The sequence below is a fragment of the Danio rerio genome, chromosome 15 (assembly GCF_052040795.2).
Source record: "Danio rerio strain M-AB ecotype USA chromosome 15, GRCz13ab, whole genome shotgun sequence".
Lineage (NCBI taxonomy): Eukaryota > Metazoa > Chordata > Actinopteri > Cypriniformes > Danionidae > Danio > Danio rerio.
In genome coordinates, this window is record NC_141035.1 from 36,728,857 (window position 1) to 36,746,559 (window position 17,703).

Genomic DNA, 17,703 nt, shown 5'->3' on the forward strand with positions numbered 1-17,703 from the left:
GATGTATAAGTAGCCTGCTTTAAAATAAGCTTGATGTTACAGACATCTTCCTGTCCAGACCACATGTTGTCATTACACCATATGATGAATCCCCAAAATAAACCTATACAGAAAATAGATGATGCGGTGGCGCAGTAGGTAGTGATGTCGCCTCACAGCAAGAAGATTGCTGGTTCGAGCCTCGGCTAGGTCAGTTGGCATTTCTGTGTGAAGTTTGCATGTTCTCCCCACGTTTGCGTGGGTTTTCTCCATGGGTGCTCTGGTTTCCCCCCCAGTTCAAAGACGTGGTACAGGTGAATTGGGTAGGCTTGTCCGTAGTGTATGAGTGTGATTGAGTGTGTATGAATGTTTCCCAGTGATGGGTTGCAGCTGGAAGTGCAGCCGCTGCGTAAAACAAATGCTGGATAAGTTGACGGTTCATTCCGCTGTGGCGACCCCAGATTAAAAAGGAACTAAGCCGAAAAGAAAATGAATGAATGACACAGAAAATATCTTGGGTAAAGGGTTAAAATTAAGGCTATGGCATAGCTTTATGCATATAATATATCAATTTTAGCATAATAGAAGAATGTAGGCTACTAGCTAATTATGAATATTTAGGAAAAGTATTATGACATTTTAATAGAAGCCACATGAAGCTGAAATACAGGATCTTTTGCATTGTAAAATAAAATTATGAAATAGTTTTGTTGAGTGTATGCACTATATTACAAATATTTGTAGACTTTTTTAGTATTTTTCTCATAAGCACCAATTGTTTTACTTCAAGCCACAATATTCATCAAATATTGAATACGCTACACTATACTGCTGTTTCACATGTTTTTATAGGTGCCAACTTTGATGGCACTGATCAGTTATATTGCTGAAAAGATTTTTTCTTTCATGTTGAATAAAAAAACAGCTTCATGAACATTTACAAATAAAGCAAATAAATGTTTTCATTTTGTATTTTTTTCATTGTAAAGAAGAATGACACCCTTTGAGGCTGGAGACTTTTATTAAACAAAAAAATAAAAAGAAAGCAAGCAAATAACATCATGTAAAGTATTATTTAAATAACGATTGGAGGTTTTCTGTTCTGCATTATTATGCATGTCAATGAGGAAACGACATTACTTTGTTCATTATTATTGCCATCACACAGTCAGATACATACAAATATTCTTTACAACACTCAAAGTGGAAAATTAGGCTTGACCTTACAAATGCGCCCCCCCAAATCTGTCCGCTAACAAATAAATATCTGTGTATATATCTTCAAACATGGACTGTCTGTGTTACTAATTGTATATGCACATATAATGTCATTTTGTGTGTGATTTCTGCAAAATATACACCATTGTCGCACAATGTAAGTTCTCGCTGTGTGGTCAGATGTTCACAACGCAGAACCATATATCATGCAGAGTATTTACATACGTTGGTATCCAACCAAGGTGCCTTGAATGTTTTATAAATGTAAGATGCCATTAATTTAATATAATAATGACTCATTAATCTGTTAGTCAAATTGCATTTCAAGGGCTAATCGCATATACGGACCATTTAACAAACATCTATTGGACACAACCTTACCAGAGTATTACATGATTACATAAAACATTACATTTATTTCAAGCACCTTGGGTGAAGTGATCCCTTTCTATGTGTTCCAAACGGCGGTTATTTGTTATTTATTTTCAGAGGATGAGCAACAATCATCCATTATTCAGTATCATATCAAATGTCAGCTTAGCCATATTGGATTGCAGGGGCATATTGTAAAGAGGGTGATTTTGCTCCTCTGTGTATTTGGATCATATCTGAGAACTCAAATATAAATATGTGTCTGAAGAAAAGGGGCGCAAAGACGTTGGGGCAAACAAAATCCAGCAACCGTTCAATAAACCAGTTTTGAATTCAGGCCTGTTTTCATTTACAAATACAAATAAATGAAGATGCAAAGTAAACTGGAAAGAAAAACAGTATTAATTTAAGGATTTATAGAACTCCTCACCCAAAAACTACTGAAAACGTTGTTATTTACTCACCAACATTTTGTTCCAAACCCAAATGTATGACTTTTTATACATCTGGCTATTTCATACAGCAATTCGGTGATCATGATCAACTCCAAGTCCTGAATTTTAAGCCTAGAATTCATACATGGCATAACGGATGTCAACGATGGTTTACAAAAACTTGAAATATATACAGGGTTCATACAGTCATGGAAAACCTGGAAAAGTCATGGAATTTTGACATGGCATTTTCCAGGCCTGGAAAAGTTTTGGAAAAACTTAACAAAGTTTTGGAAAAGTCATGGAAAACAGATATCTGTATACTTGAATATAGGTTATATAGGTTATTTAGAGGTTATTTACTTCTTTTGGCCAATCACATAGTCTCACATTATTAGTGCAGTGTAGGCATTATCTAAATCAATTTTACATAGATATAAATTGAAATTAAACATATTGTAATAAATTTAAAACATCCATTGTTCTTCAATTATTCTTTTACCATGTATATGTAGACATTGCCAGGGCCAGACGGAATCTGTGGACGTTTTTTGCTATTTCTGCGGTGAATTTTGGTAAAAATCTGCAGATTTCTGCTGAATTATTTTGGGAGTATCCAGCGGAGTATCATAACTAAAACCTTAATATATGAAATAAAAAGCAATAAAATACTGAATAAAAACTGAATAAATTCAGATTTACACATTTACACAAGTAAATTAACAGAATTAATAATGGGCTAAAAACCTGCAGAAATCTGCTGAAAATCTGCAGAATTCTGCGCGCGCAGATTCCGTGTGGGCCTAGACATTGCATAAAACGGTCATGAAAATTTATGAAAAAGTCACGGAATTTTAGTTGTAAAAATGTGTATGAACCCTGTATATAGTGCACAATGTGTTTCATTTTGTTCCTTTTAAACACTTGTTCAACATGTCCTCTCGTGTATGGGAGGAATTAAATTCTTCCAAAACGCACTTGGAACAAACTGAGTGAATAACCACAGAATTTTCATTGTTTTGGGCAAACTAACCCTTTAACAATCACTTCTGGGTGTGTGATAATGTAACAGTGTACATGTAGACTCAGAAAAGACCTGTATTTGAGAGTGTTAATCCTCCCGGACAAACCCAGAGTTGGGGATAGTGCTTAAACTGTATGTCGAGGCGCCCATAGCACCTCGTTCCCTGATGCTTCGACTTACAGCGGACACAGTGAAAAGGACCACTAGTGACTGAGACTCAAACCATACCAATGGGGTATATGCACAACTTGTGTTTTTTAACCTCTGGTGAAAGGTTTATGTGACTATTTTCAATTTCATAAGGTTCCTTTTACAGCATCGATGTTGTAATGTCATTTAAATACAATCAGTTAAAGAGACTTAAGCATTCATTAAGTTGTTCAAGAGTAAAACAAGATGAAAGACCGTGTAAACATTAGCGCCGTCAGGAGCAGCAGAAACTTCATTGAAAATACTGGGGTGTTTGAATTTAATTCAGTGCTTCTTGTCTGGTCTGATACCCAATTTATATCGTATATCAGTGTTTCTCAACCACGTTCCTGGAGGACCACCAGCTCTGCACATTTTCCATGTCTCCATCACCAAACACACCTGATTCAGATCACCAGCTCATTAGCAGAGACTGAGAGACCTGTAATGGTTGTGACAGACAAAGGAGACATCCAAAACATGCTGTGCTGTGCTGGTGGTCTATTAATCAGGCAGCGAAGATCACTTATTTTTAAAGCAACCACATCTTAAATGCTGCGATTTTGTATGGGATGACAGTTCACCGAAAGCGCTTGGGCTGGCTGACTGAAAATGAAAAGTCTGTGTGCATATACCCCATCCCTTGCTTCAAGCCTTAAGCTCTTGTCATTTAAACCAGAACACTCTCTCAACCAGAACTCATTTCTGATTAGGAGAACTATCTGATATGGTTTATAATGGGGGAAAGTAATCAAAGACACAAATATATCGGAAAAATATATATTTTAGGCTAAAATATCATTCCTGGAAGCTTGAAGATGCAAGGGAGCGCAACCTCGAACTCTAAAATCATCCTCTAGCTGTTTTAGGATGATTCTCCGCAAAAAAGGCCAAATTTAATCATTTTTAATAGTAAATTGTGGGGCAGAGGGAATGATTGGACACTAGTGGCCACTGCGTCCCGTTTGGCCGAGGCATTAGGGAAGAATCGCGGTTCATTTAGCTTTAATTTCAGTATAGTCACTGCCGTCACCATCAGCCCTCCTGAAAACTCCCTCTCGGTGTCGTCCATGGAGAAACTCTAGGGCAGCGTAATTCAGCTCTTGCCTCTCCATGCCTGCCATTGGGCCCACAGATTGGTAATCGCTGTCGTCTCCCTGTGAAAATTACATTAAAGATATTTAGGCACAACATTTGGAAACAGAGAATTTGGAAAAAAAATGAGTAATTCAAAACAAAAGTCTTCAAAAGCATTGTTATTAGCAATTAGCAGCTAAACATAATGAGGTAGCCAGCGTATGGACTATTAGCTTCAAGGCAGCAGGTGTTAAAACAGAAATGAATCTAAAGTAGGAATCAGATTTTTTTTATTCTCATCAGTTTTTTTCAAGTTCATTTCACTTCCACCTATTTGTTTGCATGCTCATCTGAAATTGTCAGCCTTACCGTGCCTTCCTCTAGGATGGAGTTAAACTTTGAGCCCAGGAGCTCAGTCTTAAGCTACGTTAGGGGAAGAAAAAGAGACAGAGAATGCAGAGAAGCAATGAAAGAGGAGAGAAAAGATGTCAGGAAATGCTATAAGCATAGGCCACACTGGGACTCTGTTGTGATGCGCCATCCACATTTGGATCCTAACACTAGCTATGTACGGCATAGCATACTAGCATAATTATACAGTCATGTGTATGCAATATACACATTTTCTGTATGCACAAACTACACAGCTGATTACATTTGACAAAAATATGTAGTATGCAACAAAACAAAAAAAACACTATATTTGACAATACAATGTTTGATTTAATGATGCTACCATGCCAAAATGTAGTAATAATGGAATAATTAATGTACTTTATTGAATCTATGCCACAAATAATTAAGGAAGGTAAAAGTATGATGGTAAAAGCAAGGTATACCTAATAAAATGGCCAGTGCTTGTATACTGTGCAGCATTCATTAAGTTTTTTTTAAAGTTCTACTTTTTTGTTTTTGTTTTTTTGTGAAAAGTTCTTCAAACACCTTTTTTTTGTAGTGCGAAGTACATTTTAATAATCTAAAGAAACTTGAAAAGGTTTCATGGATGTCAAAGATTCATCATGGAACCACTGATACCAATAAGCAACCTTCATGTATGTATATAGAAATGTTTTGTTCTAAATGTGGAAAGCTAATAACAACAAGAGCCAGAATGTAATATCATTTGCCACATGTATGCTTGGACCATTTGACTGTACGCTGTGGTCACTTTTATTTTGTATTATTACGGTGTGTGCAAGTACATATTGTGTGGGTGATTTATACATCACTGTAATATCTCACCACTTTTTTCCTGAGACTCTGTTTGTCCTTCTTGACTGCGCTGTAGAACATTGAGGGATTCTCCACTTTAGATCCCACGTCCTGCCCAGGATTACCATTCTCTCTGAGGGGTGGAGTCAGAGAATCAGACTCTGTCTCACACTCAACCATACTGTGTAAACTAACTGGCTTGTGGCAACACTTTAAAGGGATAGTTGACCCAAAAAATCAAACTTTTATCATTGTTTACTCACCCTCATTACATTGCAAACTGAAATGACTTTGTTTCTTTGGTGGAACACAAAACCAATGCTGCATCCCAATTCACCTATTTATACCATGTCCAAAAAGTATGCACTTTTTAATGTGTAACAGAACAGCTTTGGGAAATACAATGTTAGTCATTATTGGACCATGATTTAGTTCTTAACTGTGTGCCCTGTCAGTCATCTTGTCACATCCTTGCCATTTTTTATTTTATAAATAATATAAACGAGGTAGCATGGTAACTTCCATTTGCAGGTTAATCATCCAGATCATCTCCTCTTGTATTTGCATAATTCAAAAGTTAATGACCAAACGTTTCTATCATTCCAACCACTTTACTTAAGACTCTCGTCTTCTTAGTCTTGCACATCCGCCATGTTTGTAGTTGTTTACCCATATTTGTAGTTCTAATGGACTATATGCACAGCATAGTGTTTTTCAGCCAATAATGAACTTCCGGTGAAAGCTTTATGCGACTATTTTCAATTTCATAAGGTTCCCTTTACAGCATCAATGTTGTAATGTAATTCAAATATAATTAGTTAAAAAGACCTAAGCATCCATTTGGTTGTTAAAGCGTAAAAAAAGACGAAAGACTGTTTAAACGCAGACGTTGTCATTAGCAGCAGGCAAGCACAGAAATTCCACTGAAAATACTGGGGTAAAGACATGACGCAGTAAAATATAATTAAATGCAGTGCATCTTGTTTAGTCTGATACCCACTTTATATTTTATCTCAGCCAGGCAGAGAAGATCGCTGTTTTTTAAAGAAATCAGATCTTAATTTTGTATAGGATAGCAATTAACCGGAAGCCCTGGGGCTGGCTGACTGACATTAGTCTGTGTGCATATACCCCATTGAACGCAATGCGCGATGTGTTGTGACCAATATTAGCCATTAAAGTGTGCACAAAACGAAACTAAAAGACCATCTGAGTAACTTCGAAATACTAATTTAAAGGTTTTATGATTTCCATATTTTAAAGACATGGTACAGAAAAATATCATTTAAAGCAGTGCATCTTGTTTGGTCTGATACCCACTTTATATTGTATCTTAGCCATAAAGTAAACATTGCTATTTTATAAAGATCTTAAACGTGGTGATTTTGGTTGGGCATAACAAATAACTGGAAGCCCTGGAGCTGGCTGACTGAAATTAAAGTCTGTGTTCATATAGCACTTTGAAAGCAATGCGCGATGTGTTGTGACCGATATTAGCCTTTAGAGTGTGCAAAAAGTACACTAAAATAAGACCATCAGAGTAAATTCGAAATATAAACGTATTAAAGGAAATTCAAATGTATTAATCGAAATTTAAACGTATTATGATTTCCATTATTTAAAGACATGGCGCGGAAAAATATAATTGAATGCAGTGCCTCTTGATTAGTCTGATACCCACTTTATATTGTATCTCAGCCAGGCAAAGAAGATCATTGTTTTAAAAAAAAATCAGATGTGTATTTTGTATTGAATGGCATTTAACTGGAAGCCCTGGGGCTGTCTTACTGAAATAACTTTGAAATACTAATTTAAATTATATTTTTTTGAAAATAATTAAAAATGGACAAGTATGTGAATTGGGATGCAGCACAAGACATTTTGCAGAATGTTGATTAAGCTGCTCTTTTCCGTACAATTAAAATGAATGGAGACTGGGCTTATAAAATGATATGCAAGAACCAATGACAAAGATTCTCAGTGAATAACTTATGCAATCACATGCCGAGCACACTTCAGAATTGTTATGCACAAAATCAGGCTGGCAGCTCCCATTATTTTTCATTGCATGGAAACGACTGCTTAGACATTCGACTAAATATGTTTGCAAGTATTCCTCTGAAAAAACAAAACCATATGCTGGGGAAAAACACAAAATATATTTTAGGTCAACTATTCCTTTAAGCCTGGGCATCCATTTTAATGCAAGGGGATCATTGAAACCCCTAAATAAAAATGGCATTTTGCCACAGTGTCAAGTTTGGGAGTGTTTCATTTAAATTTCCAATAAGACGTTTCATTTTTTTGTGCAAAATAAGATAGGAGCAGGGTGTTTGCTGCAGAGCTTAGCGGTTTTGAGGCTGAAAAAGCAATGACATGGGGCAATTGAACCTGCAACAGATTTGTTAGTCTGCAGTTTCATGCACATTGTGGCATGTTTACCATCTTACCAAGCAATCAAATTGGATCATCTGTAAGTGGGTTATGGCTTAAAAACCAAATGCCAAAAAAACTCAAACAAAACTGAACATGGATGACTAGGCTTGAAACCTACAAACCCCACCAAAATGTTCTCCTCCCAGTCCTTCTTATAAAGGATACTCACTTTTTATTATTCTGACCGACGTATCTCACAGCTGCAATGATGAAAGCGATGACCGCTACACCTCCGATAGTCCCCACAATGACGGCCATCATGTACTTCTCTGTAAAAGTGCATATGGTTCATTGATGTTACCTCAAAATGACATTAACAGTGGCACATGTGGAAGGTCTACTTACTCTCCTGCTGCAGTTCCAATCGGATGGTTTCAGAGCCGTATATGTTGGTGATACTGCAGTGCACATGGACAGCGGTATCGCCATTGTTCCCCCTTTCACCCTTGTCTTGTAGCTTGATGACCCCTGTGGATGTGTACCCATCTGAGTGCGTGTAGTAGTTGAAACGGTTGTTGGAGTTGTTGATGGTGACGTTGAGGTCAGGAAGGTAGAATTCAATCGCAGGTTCTGGGTTTCCAGAGGCAATGCACACACACTGAACACCCTCACGGACTATAGTACACTTAGAGTCATCAAGGAGGACTGGAGCAACTGGGAAAATTAAACGGGGGTTATCAAAACCAGATTTTAATGCAAGTATGAGAGCAAAACCACACTTTTAGTAGCATTTAGGATATTAAGATCTTGAACTCAAGGACTTGAGTCTCATCCAGAATCAATTATTACAGCACTACTCTATATTTACTACTTTTATTTAGTTCATCTATGATCATCATGGTCTTTTAAGCTGAACACAAATCAAAATTGTCCTGAATTACAGGTTCATTATGTTAACTCAAACCATTTTTTCCCATTGACTTACATTCTACTGTGATGTTAAGTGAACTGCTGGCCCGTCCATGCTCATTTTCAGCTAGGCACCGGTAGACTCCATCAGCCTGTGGCATGATCTCATGTAACTCCAGCACAGATCCCTCCTCTGCTGTGATGGTTCCCACCAGCTCCCCATCCTTCAGCCAAGTCAATGTGGGCATTGGGTTACCTTTGCTGGTGCACTGTAGGGAAACTGAGGATCCCTCCAACACCGTCAGAGACTCATTGATCCATGGCTCCCGTGGAGGATCTTCCAGTTTAATGAAGAGAACAAATTATTTCCTGAACACTTCCTATTCCTTTACAGCTGATTAATCTGGTTTATATTACAGTTGTCTATAGGACAGACTTTGGTACCAAAACCCATTAGATTCCCACATTTCAACCCTGGAGTTTCAAGCCTCAGACCGGCCCACCTAAGTTCACGACTGACTATATTAAAATAAGGTCATTTCCAAATCAGTTTCTAATGACACTATCACGTATTTTTTGAGAAAACAGCTGCTTTAGAACTTCAAATGTTCAACAACCCTAACGCCCCATTCACACGGGGCGTCAGCATCAACGCTTCCCATTCACTTTGAATGGGTGACGTCAGGCGTTGCCGAACTGCATTGTGGATCCATCGGCACCACTTCAGAAGCGTTGCTCGCTGCAGAAGTTGGGACTAGCTCAACCTTTTAAGCGCCAACAGAAGCGTCAGCCAATCAGATCGCTGTATGCAAATACACCAGCACAGACAGTGGCCTATTGCTGACTGAATTTCATTGGCTGACGCTTTATGACGATCGCTTCAGCCCCAACTTCATATACGCCTTCCGTCAAGCGTTGACGCTGAAGCCCCGTGTGAATGGGGCGTAACAGTATTATATGTCTTAGCAATAAAAATGAAAAAAAAAAAAATACTCAGACAAGGATCGAACCCAGGTCCACAGCATCGTAAACTAACATGCTAACCGCTGGACCACAACAGCTGTTCATTCAGAAGTGACTCAGTGAGAAAATAGATAAAAAGGAGGGGCTGCGGTAAAATAATGAATGAAAAGGCTGTGGTCAAGTAAATAAATAAATAAATTTAAAAAGTGTGACTGCTGAGAGCAACAGATTCTGGAGCTAGGGATACCGGCCCTCGCGGCCAAAAAACGGACCGGCCCACCGGGAATTCTCCCGGTCCTTCCGATTAGCCAATCCGGGCCTGGATTCCCATTAAAATTGGAGTTCTGTTGAACAGGTTTTTAAGAAGGGTGGCACAGTGGCTTAATGATTACCAGAATGATGGTTCAAGTCCAGTCTGGGCCTGTGTTCGGTGGGTTTCCCCCACAGTCCAAAGACATGCGGTATAGGTGAACAGGATGAACTAAAATTGCCTGTGGCTAAAATTGAATGTGTGTGAATGAGGTCATGACTGTACTCCCAGTTCTGGGTTGCATCTGGCATATACAAAACATATGCCAGAGTAATTGGCTGTGGCAGTAAATCAGCGACTAAGTTGAAGGAAAGTGAGGGAGTGAGGTTCCTAAACACTGCTGATTGGCCATTATGTCTGTGATTGGGTCCAAAGATCATCGCTTCACCACTGCTTTTCGGCAAGCGTGAACAGACATACAAAGACACTGGAGTGTTTGAAAGCCATGTCTATCCAAAAATTGGTTTATGTGCAGATATATATGAGTGATCTGCTGATGGATCAGCTGATAGCTAAAATACATGGACTGCAATCACAATCGTAGTTGTCATCTGCATCCTTTTCATTACATTTTCCCCAATATTTCTATATCCTACTCACTCATAAGCCACACAACACAGGTTTGTTTAATCAATTTAGCTTCAAAAGTTCACACTTATATATAAAGCGAGTCTGGCATGCTGTCTCAGGAGAGAGCTCTGAGCTCATAAGATCCTCAAGCCCGGGGGTCCCTACTATTTACAGGGCGAGAGGGGAGTTTGAGCTCAGTTAGGTCTCGAGAACTCAACCTCTTTGTTTAGAGCTGATGACAGATTATAAGTTGGTTATGAGCTTGACTATAGTGCTAATGTAGATTGATCAATTCACTTTTGACACATGTTTTTTGGACTGTGGGAAAAAAAACAAAGAACCCGGCGGAAACCTACACGAGCATGAGGAGAACGTATAAACTTTGCACAGAAACGACAGCTGGTCTGTTAAGAATTTGAACCAGTGATGTTCTTGCTGTAGGGCAACAGTGCTAACCACTGGGCCACCATGCCACCCTATAGAGGGAATAGGGGTGGAATAGGGGTGGAAGGGGGGATTCTTCAAGGCGAATATAACCGTAGTAAGAAACTCTGGTTATTTAGTTAGGAATCATCTTATTGGTGAATCATGTGTTAGTTAATGTGGGACCAGCCGTGATCCATCATAATCACAAGCTCCTCTCGAAATTAGTTTATAAATTAACTTCACATAGTGAAATAAAGGAAACAAGGGCACTTGAACTCATAATACTAATTGAAAACAGTTATGCCTTTTGGCTGACCAATTGTAATCGGATGACTAAAAATGAATCTATTTTTTACTGCAATTATTTTTAAGGGTTTTCACCTTTATTGAGACAAAACAGTGGAAATTACAGACAGGAATGTGTGGGTAGTGCATAGAGGGGAAGATTAGAGCTATGTGTCGATGCACTTGGTGCTTAAACTAAAAATTGAATGGTAATTTTATGGCCTTACTTACAATTTACTGCCAGATACATGGACGTGTTCATGTTGCCGTATCCATTGTCACCAACGCAGGTATAGACACCTTCCTGCTCTGGTGTTAGATTTTCCAGTGACAGTGAAGAATTTGAGGCGGTTTCCGACATCAGCTCTTTGTCTCCAAAATACCATGTTATCATAGGGGCAGGATTACTGTCTACATCACAATGCAGCACCACCGAGCTTCCCTCCATCACCTCTTGAGATACGTTTACCCACACAGTTCGAGGGGCGTCTGCAAGTTAGAGTTTCAGGAGTCAGCACATATTATCTTAACTCTCGGAAAATTAGGCATTAGTTTTAATTAAAATGATGCAGGGGCACTTACATCTGATGTCCAGGGTAATGAGGCGTTCGTAGACGTAGGTGGTGTTTGGGAAGTTGACCCGGCAACCCAGTAATTGGCCATTGTGCATGGGTTTGGGTGTGAAAGTGAGGGTGCTGGACAGTACCGCAGTGTTGCCTTCCTCAACTTGGTCAGGGGTGAAAACTGGGTCGGGCAGGTAATCCGTGTACATCCAGTGGATTTCTGGGCTCATGTCTGGACAATTGTCTGGGACATAACAGGTCAAATCCAGGCTTTGATCACTTACAATCTCTTCAGGAACATCAATGTTGGGCTGATCTGGAGCAGAAAAGGATATGTAAAAGTCAATATCAAGTCAAAACAGTTAAAGTACTATTAACCAATCCACATTTATGCATCTATCCACAATCTATGCTAACTATTTATGCATTGTTTTATCGAACATATGCACTAAAGCCTTGCATTTTTTATTGAACACCCACTTTTCACAATCCAATATCCTGCTCTACAGTAAATATGCTGTTTTGACATCTAATCTATGCTCCAAAAGCATATGCTTCTATGCTATGCTTCTATGCTAACCAAAGTAAGGTTGATTTACGTTGAGAATGTTGACGTCAAATGCCCCACTGTCTTTGTTTCAATACCTACACAAAGTATTTAAGTCTATTTTTTCAAAACAGCTAAACATCTAAAAATCCTTTCAGTCAATTTACACATGCAAAAATTAAAAACAGTGGAAATGTGGTAAAAAGTGCAGTAAAACAAAGACAGAATGAATGCATTAGCTGGCCACTTTATTAGGTACATTTGTCCAACTGCTTGTTAACATTAATTTCTAATCAGCCAATCACATGGCTGCAACTTAATGCATTTAGGCATGTAGACATGATCAAGATGATCTGCTGCAGTTCAAACCGAGCATCAGAAAGAGGAAGAAAGGTGATTTAATTGACTTTGAACTTGGTATTGTTGTTGGTGTCAGACTGGCTGGTCTGAGTATTTCAGAAACTGCTTATCTACTGGGATTTTCACACACAACCATCTCTAGGGTTTACAGACAATGGTCTGAAAAAGAGAAAATATCCAGTGAGCGGCAGTTCTGTGGGCACAAATGCCATCTTGATGCCAGAGTTCGACTTGATAGAAAGGCAACAGTAATTCAAATATTCACTCGTTACAACCGAGGTCTACAGAAGAGCTTCTCTGAATGCACAACACGTTAAACATTGAGGCGGATGGGCTACGGCAGCAGAAGACGACACTGGGTCCCACTCCTGTCAGCTAAACACAGGAAACTGAGGCTACAATTTGCATAGGCTCACCAAAATTTAACAATAGAAGATTGAAAAAACTTTGCCAGGTCTAATGAGTCTTTCTGCTGTGACATTCAGATGGTAGGGTCAGAATTTGGCGTCAACAACATGAAAGCATGGATTCATCCTGCCTTGTATTAATGGTTCAGGCTGGTGGTGGTGCTGTAATGGTTTGGGGATATTTTCTTGGCACACTTTGGATCCATTAGTACCAATTGAGCATTGTGTCAACACCACAGCCTACCTGAGTATTGCTGACCATGTCCATCCCTTTATGACCACAGTGTACCCATCTTCTGATGGCTACTTTCAGCAGGATAACGTGCCATGACACAAAGTGTGAATCATCTCAGACTGGTTTCTTGAACATGAAAATGAGTTCACTGTACTCAAATGGCCTCCATAGTCACCAGAACTCAATCCAACCCACCATTGGGATGTGGTGGGATGGAAGATTCACATCATGGATGTGCGGTCAACAAATCTGCAGCAACTGTGTGATGCTATCATGTCAATATGGACCAAAATCTTTGAGGAATATTTCCAGTATTTTGTTGAATCTATACCATGAAGGATTAAGGCAGTTCGGAAGGCAAAACTGGGTCCAACTCAGTACTAATAAGGTGTACCTAATAAAGCAGCCGGTGAGTGTACTGTATATGTAATATGTTTATATAAAATAACATTTTTATATGGTCATAATTATAAAGATAATACAGTACATGTAATAAAAGTGGAATGTTTTTTTAAATAGGTTAATTATTTTTCTTTAATATAGTAATGAGAATCATCCTAAAGAAAAATGTTAAATATGCAGGCATAATTGAGGATCATACCAATAATGGGAATAAAAGTTAAAATATGCAAGAAAAAGTGCAACAGCAAGAAAACAAATACACTCTTTCTTCAGTGGAACACAAAATAAAATATTTTGAAGAATGTTTGCCCATACATTTACATTAATTTTAGATTCATCCCAAAACAACATCTGACCCCACTGACTTCCATTACAATAGTACTTTTCATTTTTGTTTTCTTTTGTTTTCTCTTTTCCGTTTTGCAACGAAATGCGATGAAGTACGACAGAATTTTCATTGCTGGATAATATTTGAAAGTTATTGTAAAATATTTAGATTTGATTACAGATAAACACATTCAAAAATAGATATAATAATAAAATATCCTGCACTCTTACCCAACACCTGTAGTTTTGTGAAGTCAGGAAAAGTGTAGATATTCGCTCCACCAAGATCTGCCCTGAAGTAATACTTTCCAGAATGTTCCACGCCAATGTTACTTATCAGCAGTGTGCAGTTTTTTTGCGTCAGGTCGCCCAGAAGCTTGGTCCGTCCCTTGTAACTTTCGTGAACAATATCTGTGCGCGATTTAAGCACCACTGGAGGAAAAAGCTGAGGGTAGGGGTGGCCGAAATACCAGATCCCATGAACCCCCCTGTAAGGCCTGATGCCAGAGGGGTATGTGAATGAACATGGTATAACCACGCAGGAGTTTGTCATGGCTGAAATGTCTCTGGGCATCCACACATTCCACTGAGCGCTTGCATCTGTTTAGAGAAAGAGATTGTAAGGGGGGTCCCATTAAGAAGTACTTTTAAAGGTCTCATGAAATTAAAAATAATGTTTTTTAGATGTTAGTATCAGGATGTTAGTCTTAAGAATATCTAGTGTGCTACAAAACAGTGACAAAATTTGCAGTAGGAAGATATAAACATCCAAAGATTGCAATTTGTCACTTCCGCCTAATGGATCAATATTTTTTTTTTTTTGACGTCACCTCATACTTCAGTTTCTCATCAAATCTTCAGACCAATCAAATGCTCTCTAGTATCTGATATGCCCCGCCCACTTTAAGATGCTTCTCACTTGCTTTTTATTCGATGCACTTGAGCACAACCACTCTCACTTGCAGAGGTGTCATAAAACTTGTTACAACTGACCGGGTGAATGGAGGCAAAAAGTGTCACAGAAGCCGCTGGTGAAAGTGAAGAGTGACACAGTGAAGACAAAAATCCAGCAAAAAGGTGAAAGTGACAAAATAACAATAAAGAAAAATAAACTATACAATATTTACAAAGTATATACAGCATTGTTCAGCTAAATCAAGCCAATGACCTGAACAAAATCTGTTACTGATACACTCTCTCATAGAACAATGAACTCCTACAACTACCCACACAGAGTAAAGGTTTGGGGCCATTTTATATAATTGCTATTTTTCACAGTAGAATGTGTAGATGATGCAGTGGTCTCAAAAGAAGACAAATTGGAAAGACGAAGAAATTGGGTTGCAGATCTAATTGACAGCTCAGAACAGCATGCTATTGGCTGCTTTTTAAAAAAGGGGAGTGACTACATAATGTCCCACCCTGTCTTCTTGTTCAGTTGAGATTCCGTCAAACTTCAAACACAAAATGCACATTTAAAAGCACCTCATATGACCTTTAAAATGCTAATTTCTGTTTAAATGTATACAGTCATTGTTTCTGGAATATGTGACTAGGTTAAAGAATGATAACATTGGCATTTTAGGGTATTTGTAAAAAGTAGCTATTGGTACATATTAGATGTCAAGTATTTAAAGTTTTATGGCAATGGTAATATGTGGTGTACACTACCTGACAAGTTTTGTCGCCAATCCAAGTTTTAGGAAAAACTAATAAAAACTTGAATTCTAGTTGATCAATTGGTATCAGAAGTGGCTTTTATGAAAGGCAAAGGCCTCTAGATTACGCTTATTTTAGCAAAATAAAATATGACCATGCCTTGATTTTTAATTATTTAATTAGGATAGTAAGGTCTGACTTTGCTTAGAGAAAAGTCTTGTCGCTTAACAGAAATAATATACAGTATTGAATATAAAGTCATGGTGCAGTGGAAAAAGAGTTAATATTGTGTATGACTCCCATGAGCTTGGAGGACGGCATCAATACATCTCTGCAATGACTCAAATAACTTATTAATAAAGTCATCTGAAATGGCAAAGAAAACATTCTTGCAGGACTTCCAGAGTTCATCAAGATTCTCTGAATTCATCTTCAATGTCGCCTCCTTCATCTTACCCCAGAGATGCTCAATAATGTTCATGTATGGTGACTGGACTGGCCAGTCCTGGAGCACCTTGACCTATTTTGCTTTTAGGAACTTTGATGTAAAGGCTGAAGTATGAGGAGCGCTATCCTGCTGAAGAATTTTCCCTCTCCTGTGGTTTGTAATGTAATGGACAGCACAAACATCTTGATACCTCAGGCTGTTGATGTTGCCATCCGCTCTGCAGATCTCTCGCACACCCCCATACTGAATGTAACCCCAAACCATGACTTTTTCTTCATCAAACTTGACTGATTTCTGTAAGACTATTAAGTCCATGTGGGTTCCAATAGGTCTTCTGCAGTATTTGTCATGATTGGGATGCAGTTCAACAGATGATTCACCAGAAAAATCTACCTTCTGCCACTTTTCCAAATGATCAACTAGAAGTCAAGTTTTTATTTGTTGCTCTTAAGACTGGGATCGAAGACAAGACTTTTGTCAGGTAGTGTATTTGTTGTACGAAATAATTTCATAACATTTTACATTGTTTTATTTATTCACAGTATGCTACTATGTATTGCATAGACCACTTAAATTATGGATGTCAAACAAAAGAGAAGAATGGCGTTACTTGCACTATAGTATCTTATCTTTGAAGAAAGGAACTACAGAGATTGTTCATTTCAGAATTTCTTACCTTTCAGTAAAAGCAGCAGAGGCAAAAGCAGCAGCTCTAAGCCCTTCATGGTCTCAGTTTAAATCTGGACCATAGACCTCTGTTACGAAATAAACAGCACATGCATTAGCAACACAGTAAGACAACTCACACAGCAGAGCTTTTATTCTAGTGCCGTCTGGGTGTATTTATTACTTTATAACTTGAAATGTATAATATTGTATAATATAATCAAATTTATCATTTTAAAGGCAGAAATGTTGAGGGACAAATTGTAATGGGTTTGAAATGTGACGTGACCTTTGATTAGATCCCTTGCATGTGAACCTGATATTACTCTGATCTTATTTTGACTGTAATATGTCATATTTTCATATTTTCTATATAATGAAAATTAAAATCCAAAATATGGAATAAAAACAAAGTATATACAGGGGCACAAAAAAGTCAAGGGGAAATTTATTGCTTTAAATAATTATATATATATATATATATATATATATATATATATATATATATATATATATATATATATATATATATATATATATATATATATATATATATATATATATATATATATGTATATATATATTTTTTTCTTTTTATTAATTTATACATTTATTTTGTAAGATATCATTTTTGTATTACAGTAATGAGAAACAATGTGGGATTCATCCTAATCTCTATGATGCAAATACTACACAATAGAGGAATTGTTGTGGAAACAATGACAAAAGAAATTTCACAGAAGTC

The 17,703-nt window shown here is 37.8% G+C and overlaps 1 protein-coding gene across 14 annotated transcripts in view; it reads right to left on the reverse strand.

Moving 5' to 3' along the window:
- Positions 1–981: 981 nt before the first annotated feature.
- The window catches only part of mag (myelin associated glycoprotein), a 45,025-nt gene continuing 28,303 nt past the window's right edge, over positions 982–17,703 (reverse strand). For 4 of the 14 annotated variants that reach the window (XM_087282820.1, XM_087282818.1, XM_087282819.1 and 1 more), the window contains 10 exons: positions 16,969–17,047; positions 14,417–14,785; positions 11,927–12,223; positions 11,576–11,833; positions 8,867–9,127; positions 8,287–8,595; positions 8,111–8,210; positions 5,536–5,638; positions 4,663–4,716; positions 982–4,373 (listed from right to left, as the gene is read on the reverse strand). In XM_087282820.1, the coding sequence (XP_087138946.1) occupies positions 4,212–4,373; positions 4,663–4,716; positions 5,536–5,638; positions 8,111–8,210; positions 8,287–8,595; positions 8,867–9,127; positions 11,576–11,833; positions 11,927–12,223; positions 14,417–14,785; positions 16,969–17,017 (1,962 nt within the window). In that variant the 5' untranslated portion in view covers positions 17,018–17,047 and the 3' untranslated portion in view covers positions 982–4,211. Of the gene's footprint in view, positions 4,374–4,662; positions 4,717–5,535; positions 5,639–8,110; positions 8,211–8,286; positions 8,596–8,866; positions 9,128–11,575; positions 11,834–11,926; positions 12,224–14,416; positions 14,786–16,968; positions 17,048–17,703 lie in introns of those variants that run through there. The other 10 variants (XM_087282824.1, XM_087282822.1, XM_087282823.1 and 7 more) reach the window with 4 other exon arrangements.